This window comes from Nanorana parkeri, unplaced genomic scaffold (assembly GCF_000935625.1).
Source record: "Nanorana parkeri isolate BGI_ZX_2015 unplaced genomic scaffold, ASM93562v1 scaffold136, whole genome shotgun sequence".
Lineage (NCBI taxonomy): Eukaryota > Metazoa > Chordata > Amphibia > Anura > Dicroglossidae > Nanorana > Nanorana parkeri.
The window spans coordinates 2,035,417-2,061,493 of record NW_017306404.1 but is presented as its reverse complement, the minus strand read 5'-3'; the positions used below and the strand labels follow the sequence as shown (position 1 = coordinate 2,061,493).

The window sequence follows — 26,077 nt, the reverse complement described above, 5'->3', positions numbered from 1 at the left end:
TCATATGGGAGCCTTTAGTTGTACTTTAAAGGGGTTCTAAACCTTCCCATTTTTTTGCCTATATCTACTGCTATCAAGCAGTAGATATAGGCAAACAGTTTTAAAAAATGTTTAAAAAAAACGCTTTAACAGCGGTTTAAACTTACCTTATTTTCGCTGCGCGGTCCCACCCGAGAAAACGAAACTGTTCGGGCGGCCGCAAAGCATCTTGGGGCAGGCGCATGCGCAGTTCGGATTCTCGGCCGGGAGATGAGCAGAGACGCAAGGTAAGTCTATGGACGCGTGCACCCGCATGCAGACACCGTGGGATCAGAAGTGCCAGCAAGCAGAGAGGAGTCAGCGCTGGATCGGAGAGCCGCCGCACCGCTGGAGGGACAGATGAAAACACCAGGAAAGAAGAAGAAGATCGTATTAAGAGACATCATTTAAGGTAAGCGCTGACATTAACATTGGGGGGAGGGAAACATTTTTTATCCTTTAATGTCACTTTAAGGCCATCTCCTACATTGTTTTAATTTATGTAATAGCATATGGAATAGGTCACTTGGGTCTCAACTGTGACAAGCAGGCAGGGCAATCATAAAAAACTTTAAGCATATATGTATGATTTAAGTTTATTCTTATGACCTCCAATAGTAAACTAAATATATTTGTATTCAATATCACTAGTATCCAGAATATGGATTCCTGGGTGTTTCTGAAAAGATCCAACTCTTTCGGCACAATCTTAACTCAGAAAATGTCCTTGAGTGTCTTCTACCCAGCAACTCCATTTCTGAAGGGGACCTAATTGAAGTTGTTCTGCCTGGTGAGAATCTCAATGTTCTATCATTGCATATTTAATTTGTAACTCCGTTTAACAGTAAGGATGACATGTTTAATGTTGTCCCTGTTATAAGTTTGCATTAGAGCCCAAAGACTTTTTACCGTCCATTTTTAGCAGATTGGAGAAGAGGAGGAGGTGTTAGGTATACAGAATAGTTTAAAGTTTATATAAAGCTGTGTCTGTGTAAAAGAAGCATGTAGTGAGAGTTAATGAGATGCTATTGTTGACCCTTCTTTTGAAAATCTAAGATGCTTGGCTATCATGCTAATCCAATGATTTTTAAACTTTCTGGAGCACTCCTCATGACTTCATCCTTCCTAATTCCTGTTTTTTTCTAACTCAGTAAATTAACTAGTATCCTTAAATTTAGGTTAGCAGTGCAAGTCCCCATACCTCTCACTACAAGTAGGAACTTAAAGTGACCCTGTCAGGTCATTACAAATTATGTGTATACGGTTATAATCTTTAAAAAAAAAACAAAACAAAAAAAACTTTTCATAATTAATTTAAACTACTTCAGTAAAACACAACCAAGTAATTAAAAGATATCCCGGGGGGCACAGCAATATCTACAACATATTCAAAATCCTTGCTGCATTCAGGTATATTAGTTCTACATATCCACACCTTAGGCTTGATATCTAACATCGATTAAATGTTTACATTGCAATAGAAGAAAATACAATAATGATTATTATTGTATTATTAATAAATAACAGCTAAATTGGCATCCGAATATAACTTTTCTAACGGAGTTAGCCATACGGGGAATCTTTGAATATAGCGCACCACCCTTCGGTGTTTCTGGTCTTCCCTCTGCACTGCTTGTTACAAAACTGAGGCAAGCTGGGGGTGGGAGGGCTTATACCAGGCTGGCCACTGTTTTTTTTGTTTGCCTGTGTTCACATCCTACTGAAGTGACAGTATAACCCAATTGTGTCTAAATCCTGTGTCCACCAATAAACTACAAAGATAAAGATTTCACAGTGAGTACAAAAATCAAATGATTTCTTATTTTTGTCACTCTTTTTTCTGAGTTCATAAAACATATCTTAATTGCACATATCACTGCTTTTTACAGCTTCTGTATCCCTTGACTTCTCTATCCGTCCTCACATCCTCTTAGTCCACTCTTATAAATCTCCAGCCTTTTGTGACTACTGTGGTGAAATGTTGTTTGGCTTGGTGAGACAAGGCCTAAAATGCCAAGGTAAGTGAATCGAATTTCCTCATTCTACAAAGGTTACCTTTTGCTTTCATACATTGGTGCCAGTCATTATCTGTTTTTGCTGCACGTTTTTGCTCGCGTAAACCATGCGTGCATTAAGTCACGCAATTTTATGAGCCAATTGTGACACATAGCTGCAAATGGGCAAAACATGTGCAGACCCGCGCAAAAACAATTGCAACCCGCTTTTCCAAGCATTCTCTATTGACTTTATGGGGACAAAACAAGCTGTAATCTGCTAAAAAGAATCTCATGTACTTTTTCCAGCGACAGGCATTTTGCTTATTGTGACAAAACGCTCAGGTGTGAACCGTGCCCATAAGAATAAATGGGATTTTTTTTGTGCAGCATTTTGTTGCACTTATTCAGCTGCAACAATACGCTCAGTGTGAACCAGGCCTTAGGCTGGGTTCCCACCTAGGTGTACGGAATATGCGCGTTTGCCGCGCGTTACGGGCCGTGCTTTTTTACCGCGATTTGCGCCGACAAACGCGCGTTTCCGAGGGCTACCTGGCTGTATCCCAATGGATACATGTGACAAATACGCCCCAAAGAAGCTCCTGTACTTCGTTGGACGTAGGACGTTTTACAGCGCGTTCCTACGCGCTGTAAAGTGCCCAGGTGGGAACCATGCCCATAGACAATCATTGGTTTTCACATGTTGAGCGTTTTACAGCGCGCAGGAACGCGCTGTAAAACGCCCAGGGGTGAACCAGGCCTAAGGGGGAAAGGAATGGGATGTGTGGGGGAGGATAGAGAACACTTTTTTGTTATTTTTTATTGCTTGGTAATTTTATCTCTGTTAGATCCCTAATGCTGTTTTGGCATCAACCAGATGCAGATCAGAGACAGAAAGTCTTTGATCTGTGTCTGAGCTGGGGGAAGAGCACCAGCACACTGAAGATAAGAAGTCAGAAGTGCTTTGTGCTGTAAGTGTGACTGAATGTTCTTTAACTGCACGCTGTGACTTCCTGTGCGTTCTGTCTGTGTTCTGAGATTACGTTTGCCATCTGTCTGCTGTGTGCGTGTGTACGTACAGGATGACTGTAAAGGGGAGAGATGCAGACACACAGGGAGAGAATGTAACACTACTAAGGAAAGTGTGTGGGCGCAACAATGTAGATGGGCAAGCACACAGAGAGGTGCTGCTTTAGTCAAGAGTAGGACGTTGTTTTGTTCAGTTCAGGAAGCTTCCAGCACTGCTGATAGTAAGGGCGAGGTCATACCAGATGCCGTTGTGATGCAGTCTGTTCAGTTTGACTGTTGCATCAAAATCGCATCACAATGCATTCCAAAGGGATTTCTGGTGCTCTGTTCACACCGTGCAGTGAAGTCCATTCCAATGCAGTAAAAAAAAATACTGCTTGCCTATCTATTATCTATTATATGATAAAGTACAGTAAGGAAAATAATTATTTGATCCCCTGCAGATTTTGTAAGTTTGCCCACTTACAAAGAAATTAAAAGGTCTCTAATTTGTATCATAGGTGTATTTTAAATGATATAGACAGAATATCAACCAAAAATCCAGAAAAAAAAAAAAACACATGATACAAATGTTATAAAATAATTTTATGGAAAATAAAACAGTTATAGCTTAGTGTATTAAACTTAGATGATTGTATATGATGGCTTTAGACTAGGAATGTCCCGATACCGATACTAGTATCGGTATCGGGGCCGATATAGGGCATTTTCACTAGTACTTGTACTCGTGAAAATGCCCCGATGCTGAAGGTTGATATTGGCCCTTTCAATTTTTTAATCGGATCGGCCACCTCAGGTCCCACGCTTGTGGGGTTCTGAGGCAGCCTTCCGGGGACCCGGCAGTAGCTGTCTTTGACCCTGCCTGCCAAGTCCCATGTCTCCTCCTGATTCCTGGTGCAGGCACTGCTCGGGCCAGCCGCACACCAATAATACAGCCTCGGAGCGGGCACGTGACTGGCACCCACTCCGTTCGGCTCAATGCGCGCTCGTAGAGCGGGCTCAGCACAGCACCTGTCAGTAGCGCTGGAGAGACCCAATAGGCAGCCTGGTGACATCTGGACGCAGCCTTGGTGACATATGGACACAGCCCTGGTGAGAGTCTGCGTGCAGGTGTCACCAGTCTGCGTACAGGTGTCACCAGGCTGCGTAGAGATTCTGGACGCAGCCTGGTGAGATCTGCACATGCAGCCTAGTGAGATCTGCGCTCGCAGCCTGGTGAGTAACTGCCCTAAAATCATTAGTCTGTATTGTTTTAGAACAAAAATGTCACATGTCCCTTTAAGTAAAAGTATCAGTAATTGGTATTGGCAAGTACATGGACAGTACTTGTTCTTGGTCTTGAAAAAGTGGTATCGGGACATCCCTACTTTAGACTATAACAGATTCAGTCGTAATTAGACTTCCTTCATGTTACCATGCTCACATTACACAGAATTCCACCTACCTTTAAGTATAAATGCCAGCAATGTCACTTATTGCAATGTGCAGACAGAATAAACCCTCTAAACTGTGAATTTGCATACAATTTGCAAGGAAGTGCACAGTTAATGAATAGAAGGATGTATTATAATGCTTATTTAACAATAGCATGATTACAGAAGTAGCATTTTATTACTCAGCAGCCAATAAGGTCAACAGCTCTGAGACTCCTAACCACAGTAAACTAATTATTGTAGATTGCCACAATTGTAAAATTGTATTGTAAAAATAAGTATGACTGAGGCAAGATGCTAAAGGCACAATAGTTCCAATTTCCTTGAAGTGATAGTAAAGTCAACATGTTTTTAGGCTATTTTAAATGCTGATTAAATTACTTACAATGGATGCTGCTCTTTGATGTTTAAAAGTTTTAGCATCCTGCAGAATCAGCTGGTCCCCTGAGCACTGGCCCTGATATACTGTTTTAGGGTGGCTCCTTTCCCTTGCAGGGTCCTATGGAGCCACCCTTGTGTGTGTCTCCAGAAACACACAAGCAAATTAAGGCAAGCCAATCCCCTGCTCTTCCCTACTCCTTTCTCCAAGCTAGAAGACTGACAGCTGCTGGAGACTACACAGCCCCTTGTGATCTTGTACTCGACAGAAATTTCAGTGAAACGGAGCTGAAAGAGTTGGAGTCGGTTGTTTGGAAACATGATGACTGTAATTGCTTGGGCAAAAATGTATATACATACTTTGCTGGGCAACGTACTGTATGTTTGTTTGAACCTGATTAATTATTGAAAAAAAGTTTGAGAGTTTTATACTACTTTAAAGCATATACAGAACATCTCTGCAATACATGCACATCTTCCTTGTTTTATCCCTATAAAGACCCTGCAAGCACAGAAAAAAAATGTTGATCTGACAGAGGAGCGCTCAGATCCTAATTTCCAATTGTGGGCTGATAACACAGTGCCTCTTCTGGACTAAAATTGCAATAAATGGTGTCAGCCCTGTCTGGTTGTCTTTTGCTAAGCTACAGAATTATTCCCCCTCTCTTCACCCCCACAACATAGGATACATTGTTTTGTAGTCCAAGATGAGAACTAGAAGGGCTAAATAGACCAATTGAAATAACACAGGCAGAGTGAACTGGGCAGCTCTGATCAACAGGTATCAGATCAACAGGATTTTTTCTTTGCACTTCTTAAACAAATATAACAAAGCGCATTCAATAGTATATTTAACAGACCAAAAGGAAGCAAATACATGCATCTCATTGTTCAGATTAACATTAACTTACCAAAATGGTTGTAAGAATAAGGTTCTATATGAAAACTCAGCTCCTGTGCTTTTTTTTCCAGGATGTGGGCTTAATTATCACAAGCGCTGTGCCTTTAAGATACCCAATAATTGCAGAGGTGTCAAAAGAAGTCACTTGTCCAGCCGCTCATTTACTGGAGCAAGTTCTATCACCAAGTCTAGATCAGCAACTCTGCCAACTGGAGGAAGCCTGGAGGATCTAGGGGGGTATAACTCAGAACAGCAGGTCAGTTGTAGGAACAGGCTTAAAAAATATAATTGTTATATTTACAGACACAAACCTCAGCTGTTCTCTGTGCAAAGAAACATTTTGGGCACTCCCTTTAGAAGTGTATCATTGTTGCTGCACAAAATGTTATTGTTATCATGGTATAGTACAACTAACCAGTATGTTGGTATAGAGGACACATAATAATGAAGATTTCTAAAGTACCATTGGGTTGTTTGCCAACCAACATGTCTAGATGGCATTTACACTGATTTATCTAGCTGAACATTAGATTTGTTTTAATGGTACTTTGTTTTGTTACAGGTTTACAAAAAGTCTCGCATTCCTTCAGTTGGGGGCCGTCCAATATGGAAGGATTGGCAGGATATGAATCGATTAAAGGTTCCCCACACCTTCCAAGTTCATACCTATACACGCCCTACCATCTGTCAGTACTGTAGACGGTTGCTTAGAGGATTATTCAGACAGGGCATGCAGTGCAAAGGTATACATTTTTTAGCAGTCAAAAACCATAACAATCTTATCCTAAAAACAATACTTGGATGACTCTATTTATCTTGTCAGGTTTCAGCAGCATTCAGTGGCAGCAATCACTAAAAGCAAATGTCAGCAGGTGCATGAATCAGAGCTAGCACAAAGTATTCTCAGTAAAATATACAGTAAAAAGACTAATATGTCAGTCTTCAAGCATTAAAAGAAACATGTACTAAGAGAAATATGTGGACTTTGAGAATACTTTTAAGCCATAGATAATTGTAGTCTAATTTAGCTGTTTATGGTCAGATTGGTGTCCGCAGGGATCACAGAGTGCCAATAGATATACAACTTTTTCCCAGAGACACCAAAAATCTGTGATCACAGAGAAGGGAATTTATCAAAAGTGGAGCAGACAAAATCTGGAGCAGCTGTGCATGACAACCAATCAGCACCTCCCTCTCATTTTCAAATCTTAACTGAACAAACTGAGAAGAGAAGCTGATTGGTTACTATGCACAACTGCTCCAGATTCTGTCGGCTCCAGTTTTGATAAATTCCCCTCAGAGATTTCTAATTTGTATGTACACATACCAGTAACAATTCTAAACTGAATTCTAAGATTCAGCAATAATTTCATATTTATGTTAATATGAACAAAAAGCTATTGTGTGAGGGGAGCAATGCCTGGCTAGATTGATATCACACTGTAGAGAGTAAGGCCCCATTCACACTGAGCGATTTATCGAGCGATTTTTGCAGTGATATCGCTCATATTTCCACGTGATATCGCTCTATGTAGCTTCTCCAATCCATTTCAATGGAGTTGTTCACATCTCGCCTCTCAATATCGCTCAATATCGCTTGTAGCTCGTCGCTGGTAGCTTGTCGCGCCTACATGACCCTTTTTTCGAGCGATTTTCGAGCGATATTGCTCCTGATTGCATACAGCCCAATAGGAAAACGTTGCGCGATTTCGCGCCACACGTCGCTCAATGACCGTTGTCATTAAAATATATTGAATCTACTTCTGGAGTGCTGGTGACATCTTTTGGAATTACTACTTGACTACACGGTGCCTCCGTGGTCACTACAAGCACCCTATTACAGACATCATCTCCTAGGAGATCCGGTAAGGAGTGCAGGAAGATACACACAATTTTGTACACGTCGCTCAATATCGCTCGTCGCGCAATATCGCTCAAAATCGTGCGATTTTCATGTCGCTCAGTGTGAATGGGGCCTTAGGCTGGCCCTTGCTCATGAAAAACAATTAACCAATTCCTTCATCCACGCTAACCAGGATGGACGAATGTGGAGGGGTGCCGACAGGGCCACCCATGGCTCAACTTTTGGCCAATTCATGAGGAACTAGTAAAATTTAATTCTGTGTATGATCAACTTTAAGGACTAATAATAAATGCTAAAAAAAAAAAGGGGAAAAGAGAGGGGAGACATCCATGTATGTGTAGTATTTCTTGTGACCGAGTGAAGCAATGTAAAATGAGTCAAAAAAATATTGAGTCACAATCATATACTCACATCTGTAAGAATGCGAGGAGCCCACAAGGGGCTGTAGCAACATGTGAGGAGAGCTTATGGAGAATATTGCAAGGAGTGTGGCCATGCTCGATGCTTGTCGGGGCTTTTCCAGAAAATCCTTTGCTGCCATGTTATGGGATCCTGGTGCAGGATAAGTTGGAAGGATGTGGCCCCAAAATATGAAGTGGAGACCATGAGAGAAGGAAGATGCTTGAGAGCTTTTAATCTTCAAAGATTAGTATTTATTGGTCACAAAATATGCATCTAAAACACTAAACAGAAGTCACCAACTTGCGCAACTAGATTGATTGTTTATGGACTGTATATCAATACTCTTAAAGGAGCTCCAGTTATACTGGTAGTTAATCCAGAGAAGGGAAACATCCATGTAACAGCACTGTGAAGAAAACATAAAAACCAGGTGTACAGATCTAAGTGCAGTATAAAAGTAACTGTTTAATAAAGGTTAAAAGTAATGCACTTACAGGATATTTAAAAACATCTCACCTGTCAAACATCAGATGGATGTCCGATCTCAGCTGCTGATCCAAGACTGTTATAAGGATGGAAGGCACATGGAGAGAGCAGAGTCCAGGTCACCTGTTCAGGGAGACACAGATCTGATCCAATGGCTGAGCAGTGATGTAGCTGGTTCTCCTCAAGGCGGGATCACAGCTGCGGAGTACTTCCGGGGCGTCAGGTGTCAGACGTTGCTAGGCAACACATTTCAGAGGTTTACCTCCTTTGTCAAGCCTAAAAGTGGAGTGGGCAGAGTACTTTATATAGGGGAAGGAGGGAACATTGTGCATTTTGGCATCAACTAGAGGAAAGAAACCAAATTATTGGTATAATGCTGCTAGGTATGCATCATAATAGTGATAGGCAAAAACATAATAGTAATAGTAGTAATAATAATAAAAAATAATAATATAAAGATACAACTATAAAAGATCTATGCGAGGCAAGAAGAACATTGATCAATCATTGATGGAATGTTAGTGGAGGCTACATGTATGTACAATAGACATGGATGTAGACGCATTGCATGCATTTACAAAGCACAAAAGTGCAAAAGAATCTTTTCAGATTTTGGGGGAAAAATATTTACAAATTTGAGGGAAAAGATAATAAGCAGAACATAATGAGGGAATATCTATTGGCAATATGGGCCACATGTATGTATAGATGTATACGCATGTGCATGCTTGTTTTCCTTTACAGTGCATCTAAAACACTGTCAATGCATTTCACTATGCTGTACAGGCTACTTCTTTAGAACACTGCATAAAAATACAGAAATATACATGTGCAATTGAAATCATCATTCTAAAATAAAATAAGACATAAGGAGGTATTGATTTGAGGGAACAGGGCTGAAGTTACAGCTGTTCATAAATTGTATTCTGTTTAGTTTTTTTTTCTTCTTTAGACTGTATGGCTTTTATTATGATACCAGTAAGAATTTCACAACTTTCAACAGTTTGATGCAAAGCAGCAGCTTTAGGCCTCATTCACACTGTAATCAGCCGGCATGTACAGCTCCGTGCTGCGTGCACGGCCTCATCGGGCAGCTCCCAGGAAGAACAGGTGCTGCGTGTGATTAGTATGCAGTCCCTGTCCTTCTCTATGGGACTACACGGCCGTACGCCGCCCTACGCTCACCCGCCCTGCACGTCCGTGCGGGTGTCCATACTCGTACGCTGACAGGATGGATCCTGTCTGCGTCCAAGCCGGGACACCCGTACGGACCTGCACTTGGGGTGAGTGTAGGGCCTTTCTCGTGTGAATGAGGCCTTACTGCTTTTTCATATAATAAGCTCTCATGTGCAGCAAATTAACGTAATTTATTGTAAAAGAGGGTAATTGTGCACACTTGTTCTATACAGATTGCAAATTTAACTGTCACAGGCGGTGCGTGCCAGATGTTCCCGATGAATGTCTTGGAGAAGTTTCAAGTATTGATGGAGAAGGTAGTGTTGAGAGAATTTTTTAACAGTATTGTTTAACAATATACTGTATATCTGATATGCTTTAACTGTCTTTTGTTTTGTTTTCCTAAAAACTGCATCATAATACATAAGTCTATTCACCTATATTTACTAAGCCTTCATGCATTCTTTACGGACATGCCACAATATATAGCAACATTGTAATTCAAAAAAATATACTTTTATAATTAAATTTTGTTGTGCTGTTTTGTTTTGCTGTTTTTTGATCTCATGTCAAATGACTGTCCCAAGCCTGAGTGGATTGTTTACTTCCTCTAGCCCAGTAATCACTCTCTGGGACTGTTCTAAATTTCGGGAAGTTGACTTGGTGATAGACAGCAGCAGGAGGCTGATCTGTGTGAGACAACATGTATACACACAGCCAGGGGAATAACAAAAACTGATTAGGAGCTGAGATTTATATGAATGTATCATGCCTGGGCCAGAGTCTTGGTTTAGTAATTAGATGCTGAACCTGACTGATACCTGAACAAAGATACTGCCAGCCTTCTGGGGAGAAAGAAAGATTATAGGAGCTGTTTTACTTGCCAAAGTATTTGTATTTCTGTCTATCCAGTCTTAAGCTTTACAAAGGTTACCCTGTCTGGCATGGCAGGAGTGCAAAGTTTTCTCTGCAGCAGTTAAGAAACACCTACAGGTCTTGTCCTTCCCCCTGGCCTGCTGCACAGTGGATTGAAGAGGCTGATAACAGGTCACATTGAGAGACTTACACTAGCAGCGTTTAAAATAGCATTTAATTATGTATGACACAGGCCTTTTAAAAAAAATATATTTTTATTATCGTAATATGTACACAATACACATAACACGGGTATGGGTACATAGAATCATGTCACAAAACTGCGAAGATGGTACATATGGAAGACACCAAACACTTGCGTGTCCTCATAAAGCATGGAACCAAAATCTGATACCAACAGCATACAGTATAGATAACAATAGAAGTATGAAATATACTATGTCACTTAACTGTATTACTTTTATAGGGTAAATGCAATTCTGGAGGAATAACTCAATGGCAGAACTATTTGTTCATAACGTATCAAACAGTCATCATAAAATATATGCAAAAGATAGAAAAATAGAAGGGAGCAGAGATAGAGAAATAAGATTAGCAAATAGCAAGATTAGTAAGCTCAGGACAGGAGATAGGGGAGAGGGAGATGCCTGGAGCATCGCCCGTACACCCTGGCAGGAACGGCCCTATTGTGCTAGTTCTAGGAGCTAGTGCTAGGAGGGGGTGGGATATCCATAGCTATGTTTCTCCAAGCAAGGCGATCAACTGGGAATGTTGAGTACTGGGGTGGTTAGGGCCCGGGGTCCCCTCGACAGGAGATCAGCATAGCGATCAGTGTGTTGGAAATAAATCCATGCTTCCCAGGTGGACAAGAACTGCCTCTCTGTGTTTCTGAGGGTGGCTGTTAAGTCTTCCAGGGTGTATACCTGACAGGGTCTTTTTAACTAAAAAGCAGCCATTTCATGGGAGCTATTAATCTTATTTAAACATTGTTTCTGTACAACACAGATGGAGAAATCTTCAACCAAGAAGCTGAAGATGAGGTTGAAAATGATAGGCCAGTCAGTCTTAGTGGAAGTACACAAGAAGAAGAGAATTCTGTTAAGAGTAGAGATAGCACTGTTTGTCCATGTGAAAACCCAATGTTTGACAGGTAACTATGATGTTGTGCTACCCCTTTTTATTGTTTATTTCAATATTCAAAATTATTGTAGAATCACAAACTGTGTTTTGAAGTACAGTATACTGTATAGTAACATAGTAGGTGAGGTGATGGGCAAAGGTCCATCCAGTTCAACCTATGTATGTGTGAGTGTGTGTCTGTGTATAAACAAATGAAAAAAGTAGATTACATAACTACAGGTGTCAAGTGTTCATTACTTTTCTGATTCTGCAAAGTAAAACACCTTCACCAGGTGTTTTTAAGATGTAAAAAAATCCATCTTATCCTCCGGAGGAGCTCATATCCTTTTTTGCCTCAGTGCAGTCTTAGGCTAGCACATAAACAAAACAAATCCCATTAGATCTGCTCCTCCCGTTAGTTTCCAAACTAAACGTTTGGGCCGAATTCACTGTTGCTTTGCATTACCACGCACATGGTCAGGCAGCCTTTTCATTTTGAATGGGCTGTCAATGCACACAAACAGTAATCATAGTGGATTTGCAGTTTCTTTTTCAATGCAGTGTATCACAAAACACAAATGGTTCACACTTGTGTGTTGTGGTGCTTTGGGAATATGCATTGGCCTGCCTTTCAAAATGGATTGCACCACAACACAGCACACCGCATATCATGCCATACATTGCATTGTGGGAACTCATGATAAAATGTCCATTGCTCTAAGGCACAGATGTGAATTTTTGCATCTGCATGGGGATGATAGTGTTTTTGAGTTATAGTGGTTTTGGTACAGTTTTTTTTTTTATATATCCTTTTTGAATTATGTTTGAATTCTGGCAGGGTATGACACCATTATGGTATCATAGGTTCCTGGTGTACTTGGTTTTTAGGTTGTATATATTTGTGGCTGGGTGTTATGGAAGTGTCACTATGTTGCCCTGAGGAAGGGACCATGCATGGTCTCGAAATGTTGGCTATAAAAGACAAGTATAGTCAGGTTTATTCAATAAAACGAAACAGGATCAATGATAAACTGGACATTTTGCAATTGTTCACAGACTTTTCTGACTAAACAAAATATCGGACGCTTTGACCTTAAAACTCTTTTGAAATCAATGTATTTCTATGTAACAAGAGCAGACAGTGGCTAAGTTCTTTTTCCTATGATACTAAACTTGAGTGTGCTTAAGCAGGTGTGTTGGGGATATGTGTTGGTCTGCCATTCAAAATGAATTGCACCATAACACAGCACACCCAATATCATGTCTTAGCCTGCATTGCAGGAATGTACATTCCTGCAATGCACAAATATGACAAGTTATATTTGCTGTGATGATAAGTAGACACTCCTGCCTACTAAGCAGAATTAGCCAGCAACACAGATTACACCATGCAGTCGTAAGACGTGCTACCCTTACTTAGTAGACTAGCTACAGACTCAGGATAGTTGATGTCAGGTTTAGATTTAGTTATGAATAGCAATTTTAGGTTTCCTGAAATTGCAGGAGCCTTTTTGTTGCGTTTGCCACGTGGATATGTGGATATGATCCCATTGAAATCAATGGGGCCACACAGCAAATGCACCACGCAAACGTGCACGAACGCATGTTCCCGGGACGTGCAGGTGTGAACCAGGCCTTAGTTGGTAACAGCTGAAAAGATGACTAAAGGCAGTGTAAGGAAGCTGTTTATGTGAGAAAATATATTTGATTGGAGGCACCTCAGGAGTTGTTCCAAAATATTTATCTTATAACAAAGAATTTGTAAGAGATACTGCTTTTTTTAATACTTTTCACAGCCATGTCTGATAACATAATGTTGCCATTGCCAATTATTCTATGAGCACTTTGCTAAAACTCTTATCTCTCTTATTCAATTAGTAACTTCATTCCCCTTATGAGAGTTGTACAGTCTGTGCGATATAACAAAAAGAAAAACAGCTGTGTATTGATGGAAGGTTGGTTGGTCCATTTCACCAGCAAAGACAGTATGGTGAGTGAACAGACAATTACTGCTTTTTAGAGAATTTCAACACACAATCCATAGTGTAGTAGATTTACATGCATTACATAATTACATATCGTTTTGTCAAGTGTTGTCACATAACTATGGTTGCCCATAATACATACTTTTGATGTACATTACTTGATGAATAATTCTATAAAAGGTAAAATATAATCAAATATATTCACTAAAATAATAATTTTTTGCACATAATGTATTATAGAGAATGTAGGCCATAATGTGATTTAACAGGATCTCCTTATTGTGTAATTTTGTTACTCATTTTTGTGTACTCCTGTCCAACATTCAAAACTTTGCCCAGCGTATATGTTGGTGATTGCAGCTCTAATCTTTCCTGAAAAGGAATATACTCTTACTAAATCAACCCCAAACTGTTGTTTAGCTTTTTATTCTGCATCATATTCTCTGGGATAAATTGCTTTAAAGAAGATCTGAATTGTGATACCATAACCAAATAGGCAAGAAGAATGCAAATGACTTTAAGTGATATTAAAGTCAAAAAGTATTTAAAAGAACTATGGGGTATCCCTTTTTATCCCATAGTTCTCTTAAGGGTCACGGGAGGACATGTACTAACGTCCTCCCGTGACCCAAAGCTCCGTATATAGCGAGCTACAGTTAGCTACATACTGAGGGCGGCGTACAACTGTTCGTTGTATCCTATTTTAGGTGGGCATCTTTCCCTTGCAGGGTCCAATGGAGCCACCCTTGTAGAGCCACTAATAATCTGTGTGTCTACAAACACACACAAACAGTAAGGCAAGCCACCTCCCTGCTCCCCACTCCTCCCCTCTCCCTTGTCCAAACTAGTAAATGCACAGCTTCTGGAGATTGCTCTGCCCCTTGTGACCCTGTATTGGACAGGAAGGTCAGGAAAGCTGAGGTGAAAGGGGTGGAGCCAGCTGTTCAGAACATGACTGCAGTTGGCTGGGCACTAATGTATAGAAAATACTTTGCTGGGCAATGATATTTATTTTATCTGAATTTATTATTGAAAAAAGTTTGAGAGTTTAATACTACTGTAACCCCTTCATGACCGAGGCTTTTCCCCCCCATTTTTTGTGTACATGTTATAATCCACATTTTAGGACTGAAAATTACTTAAAACCCCCAAACATGATATATTTTTGAAAGCCAAGACCCTATAGAAAAAAATGGTGGCAAATGTTTATGTAACACGATAGTTGCGCAACTCCTTATCAAACCCCCCAAAATTTAATGATAAATGCCCCAATACCCATTTTTAACAAAAATATAAAATATGAGGTTACAATGAGTAAATAGATACCCAACATACCCACAATAAAAATTGTGTGCGTCCATGAAACTGCGACAAAATTCAGTACCCCAAAAAGTCCATTGACGATGCTTTAAAAGCCCCTACTGGTCATCAGTTTAGAGATACGTGTAAATATTGGGCCAAGAATTATTGCACTCACTCCGACGTATGCGGCAATACCCAACATGTATATGGCGATCAGCATTTGCATACATAGGCGCACATGACGTGTGTTTACGTGAAGACGCGCGTGCTCGCGGGGTCCTTTACATTTTTTACATTATTTTTACATTTATTCTATTTAATAGACTGTTGTAAAGCCGACAGTTGGATGCTTCTACTGTAAAGCCGACAGTTGGATGCTTCTACTGTAAAGCCGACAGTTGGCTTTAGTGCTTAAACAGAGTCCCAGCGGCTTTCTATTTAAATGGGCCCGATGCCAATGACGTACTATGGACGTCACTGTCCATTAAGGGGTTAATCATGCCATTCGCTTATATAATTTGTTGTGTATTCATTCAATTGTTTTTGTTGCTTATAAAAATAACTGAATGCAGTTATAATTGTGTCTGTTGGAAGATGCTCACATCATTCATATAACCTCCTCTCTAGTCACGTTCTGAGGTCCTAAATACGCCTTGAAAGGGTGGAATGATGGAATGATTCACTAGTGTATTATAATGGTCTAATAATGCAATGGGGAGATTTGCCCACTGGTGTTCCCAGTTTTGTCCAATCACAGCCATTATTTGTGGGTTCTGTGTTAAAGAGCATCTACAGGTAAAACTTTCATTTTTAATTTTGGGTACAGTTGAGAAGGGTTAGAATACCGGTCACTTTTTACAGCTGTCTGTGGCCTTCTTGGGGATTTTTTCTCTTTGTTCATTGTCACAGGACAGGAAATGAGGGGAAATCCCAGAGGGACACATACTTCTTAAAAAGTTCACTCATTTTTGTAGAGTAAAGGAAGGCTTTTAATTGCTGTCTGTGATTCTACTGGATATTTTTCCTTACTTTCTCTCTGAGTGACCACATTGTCACATGACATTAAGTGAAGAAAAATTCCTTAATGGGGCCTGAGACAGCAATACAAATTTGAGCGTTCAAACCCTTCACAACCCTATCCAAAACTAACAAAAACATTGTGGCTGAATATGTACTTTGATATGTGCACTGTCTACCTGCTAAATTAGACAAGATACAATTGTGTGGGGGAGGGGGAATCTGGGATTGGATACTAGTCTGGATGTTGATTGGATGTTGTCATCAGTATTTTTCTTTTACAGAGGAAAAAGCATTGCTGGCAACTGGACAGTAAATGTATCACATTATTCCATAATGAGGCTGGTGGCAAGTATTACAAGGTTTGAAAATGTTATTATATGTAAAGTAGTATTGTTGCATTTATAGTGGATCACTTACAGCACCATTACATCTCTGCCAGATCATTACATGTTTATATTTCATGACACCATACCAAACCATTACATTTCCACACTTGACTACACTATGCCAGGTCATGCATGTTCATATATATAAACACCATACCAAACCATTACATTTCCACACATGAGTACACCATACCCGATTACTGTATGTTTATACACAAGATTACAATATACAGCCATTATATTACCATGCCTAAACATTTCATTGTCATACCTGACTGTTACACCATAAAAAAATCTTGTCAGCACATCTATATAATAGACTATTACATAATAACACGAGGAGTGATGAGCACATCTTTACATTTGCCTGCTTCATATCTGCATTTACCTGCTTCAGGGCTTGTTCACACCAAATGCAGACCAGATCTGCATGAGTTTCTGCACATGCAGTGCAGTGTGTTTTTGCCGGCGTTTCAGGCCATTTTGTAAAAAAGTTTTTTTTCTTTAGCCTAAAATGGGCTTTCAGTGCGTTCCTGGGCGTTTGCATGCGCTTTGGTGCGTTCCAGAGCAGAAAAAATAAGACATGCTGCAGTTTTTCCACATGGTCTGGAACTGAACGCTCTGGTGTGAACTAGAGCCCAAAATACCAATGGAATACATTGGATGCAGTTTTGATGCGTTCTGTAACTGCTCTGCTCTGCATCTGCTCTGCACTTGGTGTGAACTAGCCCACATATGTGAAAGTTACACTGTCATTTAACCTAATTGCTAGTTATGAGCAAACTAATTAGTCACACCTCTCCCACACAATGTTGGCTTGGCACATCAACTATATAAACTAGTGTATGCATAGCAAGAAGGTCTCAAGTGAGTTTGCAAATTCCTGTTCACACAACTTACAACTTTGGTTTGATGTTAGAAAATCAAGAACAAGGATATTGCCTTAATAAACTGTTAAAAGTGTCTATCGTAACGCATGCAATTTCTTTACAATTGAAATAAAACATAAAATAACTCATATTAAAAAAACTCAGTCTCCTATGTTTTTTAGTTTGGTGGCTGGAGTGCTTTTTTATTTAAAAAAAAAAAAAAAATTAAAGAAATAAAACATGGCTGATCCAAAGCTAACAAACATAACTGTGTAAGCGGATCTAACAAACTAACTGGGTTTTTAATGGAATGCTCTGTACGTGTTTTATTCTTTTGTGTGTAAGAAAGATGTTTGCCTAAATTCATTCAGTCTATGACTTATAAACTTTGAAGGTTAAGTATAGTATCTACAAACATACATCTTCTAGATTATAAATTCGATACATCTATCGTAGGGTGCATAAGGTTGGTCCAAGCATGGCAAGGTAAAGTATGATTTTCTCCCTTTGTCGGTGTGCACTGGAGGAAGAGTACTTGATATGTTGTGTAACAGCGAGGACCTTGCCACTTTAAATTACAGTGCCACTCCTTGATATGGACTTTAAAAATAAGAATAAAGGTACTGGGAACCAGAACATATTTTTACTAACTAAAAGCAATGTTAATGACAGTTGCAGGCTTGAAACTTGGGTATGCTGCAGGAGATCCAGGGCACCTGCTCCAGGTGCACGAGCCTATTGTAGCTACTAGGGATGAGCTTAGGTTCAGCTAGAACCTGGTTCAAGCCTGAGCTCCTCCAAAACTGGAAATGCTATGGAGCCACCCACCCAATCAGCTGTGGCCCAGGGCATTCCCAGCCTCACAGCTGTACATAAACAAAGGAGCAGGATGTCTATGCTGAAATCATTGACCAAATATAGCCATGTGGTCATATAAGGTCATTGATGTCACAGCATTTCACCCTTTGCTTACGTGCAGCTGTGGGCGGGGAATTCCTGGGCCCCAGCTTATTGGGCAGTAGTGCAAGGAGCTTCCTTCTGCGTTCGGAGGAGCTCAGGATCAGACTGAACCTGAGCTTATCCCTAGTTGCTACTGGTACACTGTTTTATAAATCTGCACACCAAGCTATACTATTCATGATCTTGGATCAAATATCCGGGGATCTGGCAGTAGCTTTTTTTTTTGCTGACTTTTGAATCTTGGACAAATGAGGGTGGCACTGTGTTGCCCATTTTCCTCCACTCAGTTTGGGGTTTATCACACCCCATTCTCCCCACTTAGTTTGGGGTTCATCAGACTTAATTATCATTACACTAATTACATCCTATATTAAATCATTACATCTCCTGAACAGTATGTGCTATCTATGATTGTTACTCTTATGCTACTGTTAGCAACTTCACTTTAACATTAAAGTATACTACTTCCATTGGACAATTAAGAGTCTTTATGTCTCTGCAATACCCAATCATTTGTTTTTCATATCTGACTGTATCATATTTTATCATTGGCAATTGACATTTCTCCCAATCATATTGTAGGAAATACCCCTGTCTGATATCCTGCACATTGAGACATTTGGTAGTAAGGGCAATGGGCTCCCAAAAGATAGCGAGATCCCTCACTGCTTTGAGCTACTAACGGATACTTTGGTCTATTATGTGGGAGAGCGACGTTCCACTCCACAGGGTGGACATAATAGAGCAGATTCTGGAGACATCTGGTACAGAATGATCCGACAAGCCCTGATGCCAGGCATGGATGAAAGCAGCACTCCAAAGGAGTCAACTCAGTCAAATATTCCAGGTGAGATGTTCTGTAATCATAACCAATTCAATTTGTTTTGTATTAGACTTGTGCATCCCACTTTTACAGCCAGTTGCTAAAAGGTTAAAAACAGAAACAAATATTTATCAGTGATGCTACCACAAAAATCTTTGTTATTTTTCTGATTGAACCTGTGACATAAATAATCGGGTGCTAGGTAAGAGATTACACATTTTGACTTGGTGGGTAGAGATTAAATAGATTAAATAGATAAAGTTCAATGAATATCTGACAAATAATGCCATTTCATAAATCTAAAACAGCTATTATATTCTGCTAAAAAGCATATGCAGTGAATTGACAGTCATGTTATATGATGATAAAACCGGCCGTACTAGAAGGATACATGGTTAAAAGAACCTAAGATCTGTTACATCATGAATTTTATTAGCACTGTAAATACAAGTTTATCCTCTTTATTCTATAATATTTGTCAACCTGGTTGCAAAAATAAATAAATTCAGCACTCAGTGTGCCGACAAACTTAGGCCCCTTTCACACAGCTGATCAGGAGGGGATCCGCTGTGACATCCATGTCCGTCCAGTTTCTTCCTCTTGTGATGGAGGAGAGAACTAAAACTTTTGGAACCCATGCTGTTCTACGGGAAGTCGGATGTAAATGGACATGTGTCCGTTTACATCAGATTACCCCCGATCTAGCACGATCAGGTCAGGCAAAATGGATCATTGCTCTGTTTGTTTTTTGGGACCTGGCCAGAGTCGGGGATAACCGAGTTTAAAAGGACACACATCCGTTTAGACCCAGCTGCCCATAGACTAGCATTAGGCATCCGATCCAGTTCGCCTGAAAAACTGATATGCAGACCCAATCTAACCTCCCGTGTGAAAGGGGCCTTAAAGAATCAAAAACTCACTCTTGTAGCTGAGTTTTCGCCAGGAACAGATAAATATGTAGCATTAGAAATATTATATAGCTAACTGGGGAGGGAATAGGTAATTAAAATTTTCCATTTATCAATTGTCAATATGTCCATCTTTATCTACTTTATTTTCCATAGGAGCATATCTTGAACCACATCAAAATTTGGTAAGTCAATTTATATTACATAAAGCATTTATATACTAGCTTTGTATTTTGTTTTTAAATAAAACTCTGCATGATAACAACTTTTTTTACATTTGTAGTCATTTGTGTCTTGGGTACATGCCACCTTCTGATTTATATTGGGCTAGATAATTCAGTGTGAATTTAGAAACTTTTAGGTCATTGTCTATTGTCTTTATTTCTGCTAAATATTACTTCCAGTTGGATCAATTAGATCTTTCAGAAGTCTATTAAAAAGTTTCAGAAAAAAAATCTTTCCTTGAAGATTGTGTCCCATCACATTTATCAGTATAGTTAAATCTCTAAACAAGACTTTGTCAACCTTTTCACCATGGAGGGACCCTTGGAAACATTGTCAGGTCTCAGCGAACCCCTGCTTAAAATTACTGTAGATACAACAATATAAGAATAAAGAACGTGACATATCTAGAGTATATGACACCCAAAGTGGATCGTTTGAAAAACACCATCCTTCTCTAGACCATAAAATTATTTTCAGCAATAACTGTGAAATAAAACAAATAATAGTAATGGCCAGAAAAGAAACGAACTGTAAAAATTGTCTCCTTAACTTGGGGAGGGGGTCAATGGAGAAATATTAAACTCCATATTAGCCCTCCTTTGCAGTGGTTTAGTAGTGGAAATGATCACTCAGGTAAAACACTATCACTGCTAGGCTGCTAAGGCTTGGTATTTCTTCTGCAAGTGAATTGGACTGTGAAAACAGGTCTAATATCTGTCATTCATGACAGTCTAGTAGTTCTGTCACCCTTCAATTTGAATCTATAGCTAGTAGTGTGCCCTTCTTTGCCCATTGGTTGGCTATGCAGTGAACGTTTAATACATTTAACACCTTCCTCTTAGCTGTTAGGTCAATTTTACAGAATGACAAATTAGCAAAATGACAAATTAGCAAACAATAAGGCAATTCTAGAAATTAGATTTCTCTGGGAGTTTACTTCAACATACAACAAAAAACAATGTGAAAAAGTAACTTATAAGAACTACCGATTTAAACAGAACCTATAAAATACTTGCCACTGCTGTACTCTCCCTCTGAAAATGTTGGTTGCCATGTTCAGTCAATGGCTTTAACATTTTCAGAGTGAGTAATTTAAACAAATATGCAGAATAAGCAGTCTGACTTTACTGATAAGCATGCTTGTATTGGGTCAGTGTTTAAAGCCATTAGCGTTTTATTCTGAAGTAAATTTTGTCTGTAACGCTGCATTTGTGTATCTTAAATAAATGACGGTATTTATTTAAAATTTTATATCCGATTAATCGAAGCTAATAATTGGCTAACTAATCGTTGATGAAAATAATTGTTAGCTGCAGCCCTACTTAAATGATAACCATACTTTTAAGGCTTATTTAGATGGGTGTGCACATCTGTACACCGTGCACATCCATAAAATTACCCAATTCCGGAAGGATAGGTGTTGTGTGTAATTGAGTGTAGCAGCCTATTATCCCCTATTGGAGGATGTAACTGCACTCAATTACACGTGGTCACACTCACATCTGCGCGGGTCTGGGCGTCTGCACTAGGACGCAATCCTCTTCCGGGTTTGGGTCGCTTTATGGGCGTGCATGCCCATGTCAAGGAGCCCTAATACAAAATATGTATTTTAAATGTATAATATGTCCCAGGCAGACATGCTTCCTTTCGAACATTAGATTACCACCCGGTATTCTACAAATAACCCCACATTATGAGGAAGACCCCACCTTCCACTCTGAAGTATGCCGAGTAGAGTGGGAAACTCCAAAAAATGTGGGCAGGCCACATTTTTACAGTTATTTTTTACTAGCTGTATGTAAAATAATGTACCTTAGAGTCCTATACCTAGAAATTTTTCATGTAGACTTTGCAACAACTGCTTTTTCTGTAATTGATTTTGTTGTTTTTTTTCCTCCCAGGATATCAGTCACATGTACCAGATCTTCCCAGATGAGGTTCTTGGTTCAGGGCAATTTGGTATTGTCCATGGTGGTAAGACATTTCATTTCCTTCCTCTTTTATAGCAGATTTCCTTTAATTGAGGAATAAAGACTTGTGTTTTTTTTTGTAAAGCCATGTCAATGCTTTTCATTTTAAGAATGCAGTGTTCTACATCTTAGTGTTTTAGGGGAGACATAACATAACCTTAGTGGTTATGCTTTCTGTTTAATTTCATAATTTCATTTAATTTAATTTTTCCGTTTAATTTCATTTTTGGACATCACTATCACTGTTTTATCAGAATAGCAGAAAATAGATTGTTATCCTGATAGCTTGAAAAGGAGTATACAGAATAAATGATAAGGATCAGGGTGGACGAAGGCAGCTGTTTCCCTAAGAAAGGCAGGCAGGGAAACACCTGCTTATCATTATTTGGGACATGTCATTTTATATCTTGTGACCTGGCCAACTGTCATGCATGCATGATCAATTACATCTGTATTAAAAGCACTTTCACTTTATTATATAAGCATGACAACGGAAAACAGACAAGCTTCCGTTTCACATAGCAAGTGAAAGGGCTTTTAATACGAAGACCTGTGTATAGATGTACTATTGTTTTTATTGTTTAAAAACTATTCATTTTTGCATGCTTGAAGTTCCTCCGAGTTGCCAAAGGAGGTTTCATCCTAGCACCAGAGAGTGGACAGTTTGTGCACTTGTGAACTACAAGTCATTTCAGATAATTACATCCTTCACTTTTGATTGGTTCCATTGCAACAAGTTGGAAAATATGTGCACTATTGTGGCACCTGTCAATTACCACTTAAATTAGTACTGAATGCCCAGCCTCATCTTAAAAGGAGAACTATGGGGTCAGTGTTTTTCCCCATAGTTCTCCTTAGGGTAACGGGAGGACACAAACTAGCGTCCTCCCGTTACCCTAAGCTCAGTATACCGCGAGCTACAGCTCGCGGTATACTGAGACGCCGCAGCCGGAGCGGATCCCGACGTAGATGACGGTATCCGCCCAGCTGCGTGAGTGACAGCTGGATCTGCCTATCTAGAGGCAGAGCCAGCTGTACCCGCCCCCTCCCCTGTCCGTTCCGCCAGTCAGCGCTGGCAGATCGGAGCGGGGAGAGGGGAATCCAGCCCCTCCCCCTGTCACGGCAGAGAGCCGTGACAGGATCGAGAGGTGAGTGAATCCGGTATGTGTTTGCTCACCTCCCGATCTACTGAGCCGACCTGTGACAGTCTCATTGTCACAGGTCGGCTAGAACTATGAGGTGAGTGGAAATCACTCATCTCATAGTTCTCCTTTTAATATGACATTTGGCCTTCAATTTGAGAATGGATTGGGCTGTTTATGGTCATCTGTAAAGTTTGATAAAAATGTGTTTATATAACTAGGAATCTTTAGTATACTATATAAAGATAACAAACTAGGATATGGATCTACTTTTTAGGTAAAAAGTGACGGTTATTATCATCCAAGTCCAATTGGATTTGAAAATGACACTCACCTGCCTAGAATAAAAATCCTTTTCTTGTGTTAAAGCTTTCTGAATTGAGCCTATTGTCTACTATGTGCCTTGTAAGCGGAAGCTGCCAGTTGTATGGCTATAGTAAAGGTAAATCTCACAATAACAGCTTTAGTTTGAGGATTCATATCTCATATTTATGAATGATCACAATCACATATTCTGGCAAATGTGTGATAGAGCTAGACCGATGAGAGTATAAATATAGGTTCTAATGAATAAAGTTTTCCTTGCCGGAGTTAAGCTTATGGTAAAGTAAGCATCCAGATACAATACATAGTAATAAATAATAAAATGTGTTCCTTGCCGGAAGTAAGCTTATGGTAAAGTAAATATCCAGATACAATACATAGTAATTGTATTGTAAAATAGAAATATTAGCAATGAACTTTCAATGAATGAAATGGTCCATATTAAAAGAAAACTATATAGCCTATGGAGCCTTAAATTAGGACTAGATTAAAGCTGTGGAGCATAAATTAATGCATTTGAATTGAAGAATGACAGGGCTGCATAGGGGTGTTATATGGGCTAAGAGATAAATGAGCTGACAGAGTTGTAGTGAAGTATTGTGCAGGTGGGGATAGATAGCCTTTGGGATGAACTAGTGGCAAAAAGCTGGGAGATGGAGTACTACGTAAAGAAAGCAGCATTAGGGAGAAAACATGAAACCAGGTGAAAAGAATATGCTAAGAGAAATGTGCATTGCGATGAGGTAGAGGGATAGTGTGTACGTTTGGGAATCAGTCACTGCAACTGGTGTGAACAAGCTCTAAGAGTGACAGTGGCACTGTGAAGTAAAGGGAAGATTTACAATTAACAGAAAGTGACCGAGTGGAACAGCATGAAGTGAGAGATAGAATTGATAATAGCAGAGGGTGCTGTAAAACTCAGGAGGGTGTGCAGGGGTAACTGGGTTAATCTCTCTGCCCATATAACACCCCTATGTTGCTCTGTCATTCTTCAGTTTTAATTAATTAATGTATGTACTACAGCAGGGGTCTCAAATGACCTGGGGGCCACTGGGCATGTATTCTTCTTCTATGGTGTAAGACCAAGTGCATCCCATCACACTCTTGACCGGAAACGCCCCAAAATAGGGTGGGTGCGGCAGTGATAGCAAATGCCTCCGCAGATCATATACAGATTAAGTAGAAAGTCACTCTCACTCCAAAGCGATGCCAAGTCAATCTCTTTATTGACTATGTTAGTGTAACATCTCAAAGCAATGTTTCAGAACCTAGTGGTCCCTTCTTCAGGCAAACAGAAAATGAACACCAACAGTATAAAGTGACATAAATACATAAAGTGGCAGCCAATAAACCAATCAAAAGAGATCACATCCCCCCCTCTGACATCACGATAACGTCACATTCCCGCCAATGATATGTAAACACCCTGCAACATATGTGGACAATCATATGGCATATCTGATCGTATGCATACCTTGAACAAATATGTGTGCTCATCTTGTTGTGCCAGCAACATTTTGTTGGATGCTGCGATTGCCATGCTGATCAGAGGCTCTATCCGCCCCTTCTTCTATGGTGGCCGCATGAGTAGAGATAGCCAAGAGAGAGAGAGAGAGAGTGAGGAGAGACAGCCAAGAAAGAGAGGAGAAAGAGCAAGGAGAGACAGGCAGGAGAGACAGTGAGGAGAGACAGCCAGGGGAGAGAGCAAGGAGAGACACCCAGGAGGATTACCGAGGAGAGACAGGAGAGTGAGGAGAGACAGCCAGGAGAAAGACCCAGGAGAGAGCGAGTAGAGATGGCCAGGAGAGAGAGCAGGTAGAGACAGCTAGGGGAGGGTGAGGAGAGACAGCCAGGAGGATTAGCAAGGAGAGAAAGTCAGGAGAGAGAGTGAGGAGAGACACCCAGGATAGAGAGCGAGTAGAGACAGCCAGGGGAGAGAGCAAGGAGAGACAGCCAGGAGAATTAGCGAGGAGAGACAGCTAGGAGAATTAGCGAGGATAGACAGACAGGAGAGAGAGTGAGGATAGACAGCCAGGTGAGAGAGTGAGGATAGACAGCCAGGAGAGAGAGAGTGAGGATAGACAGCCAGGAGAGAGAGTGAGGATAGACAGCCAGGAGTGAGATTGAGGAGAGACAGCCAGGAGTAAGATTGAGGAAAGACAGCCAGGAGTGAAAGTGAGGAGAGACAGCCAGGGGAGAGAGAGGAAAGATAGCCAGGAGAGAGAGAGGAGGAGGGATAGCGAGCAACACATCTGCCTGAAGCAGAACCCCTGTGCCCTTCAAGACTTATCTGCGCCCTGTGCTTCAAGCACTTCCTTGCTCCCTGAGTCCCAGCATCCCTCCATGTCCCGTGTCTCTTCCATGCACTCAAGTTGGAACACCAGGACCCCATGGTTGCCCCTGTCTGCCTGACATAGTCTTGTGTCTGGGTTTCAGCTGGCCTGAAACCCGGACACAGATACATAACTCAAAACCCACCCTGTCCGG

The 26,077-nt window shown here is 40.3% G+C and overlaps 1 protein-coding gene across 1 annotated transcript in view; it reads left to right on the top strand.

Moving 5' to 3' along the window:
* Positions 1-26,077, top strand: part of LOC108785010 (serine/threonine-protein kinase D3-like) — an 85,734-nt gene that overhangs the window by 35,112 nt on the left and 24,545 nt on the right. Inside the window, exons 2-12 of the mRNA XM_018553980.1 lie at positions 670-808; positions 1,908-2,036; positions 5,825-6,009; positions 6,316-6,496; positions 9,915-9,998; positions 11,563-11,707; positions 13,555-13,666; positions 16,265-16,342; positions 18,781-19,045; positions 20,086-20,114; positions 22,056-22,128. Coding sequence (XP_018409482.1) covers positions 670-808; positions 1,908-2,036; positions 5,825-6,009; positions 6,316-6,496; positions 9,915-9,998; positions 11,563-11,707; positions 13,555-13,666; positions 16,265-16,342; positions 18,781-19,045; positions 20,086-20,114; positions 22,056-22,128 — 1,420 coding nt within the window. The remainder of the gene's footprint in view (positions 1-669; positions 809-1,907; positions 2,037-5,824; positions 6,010-6,315; positions 6,497-9,914; positions 9,999-11,562; positions 11,708-13,554; positions 13,667-16,264; positions 16,343-18,780; positions 19,046-20,085; positions 20,115-22,055; positions 22,129-26,077) is intronic.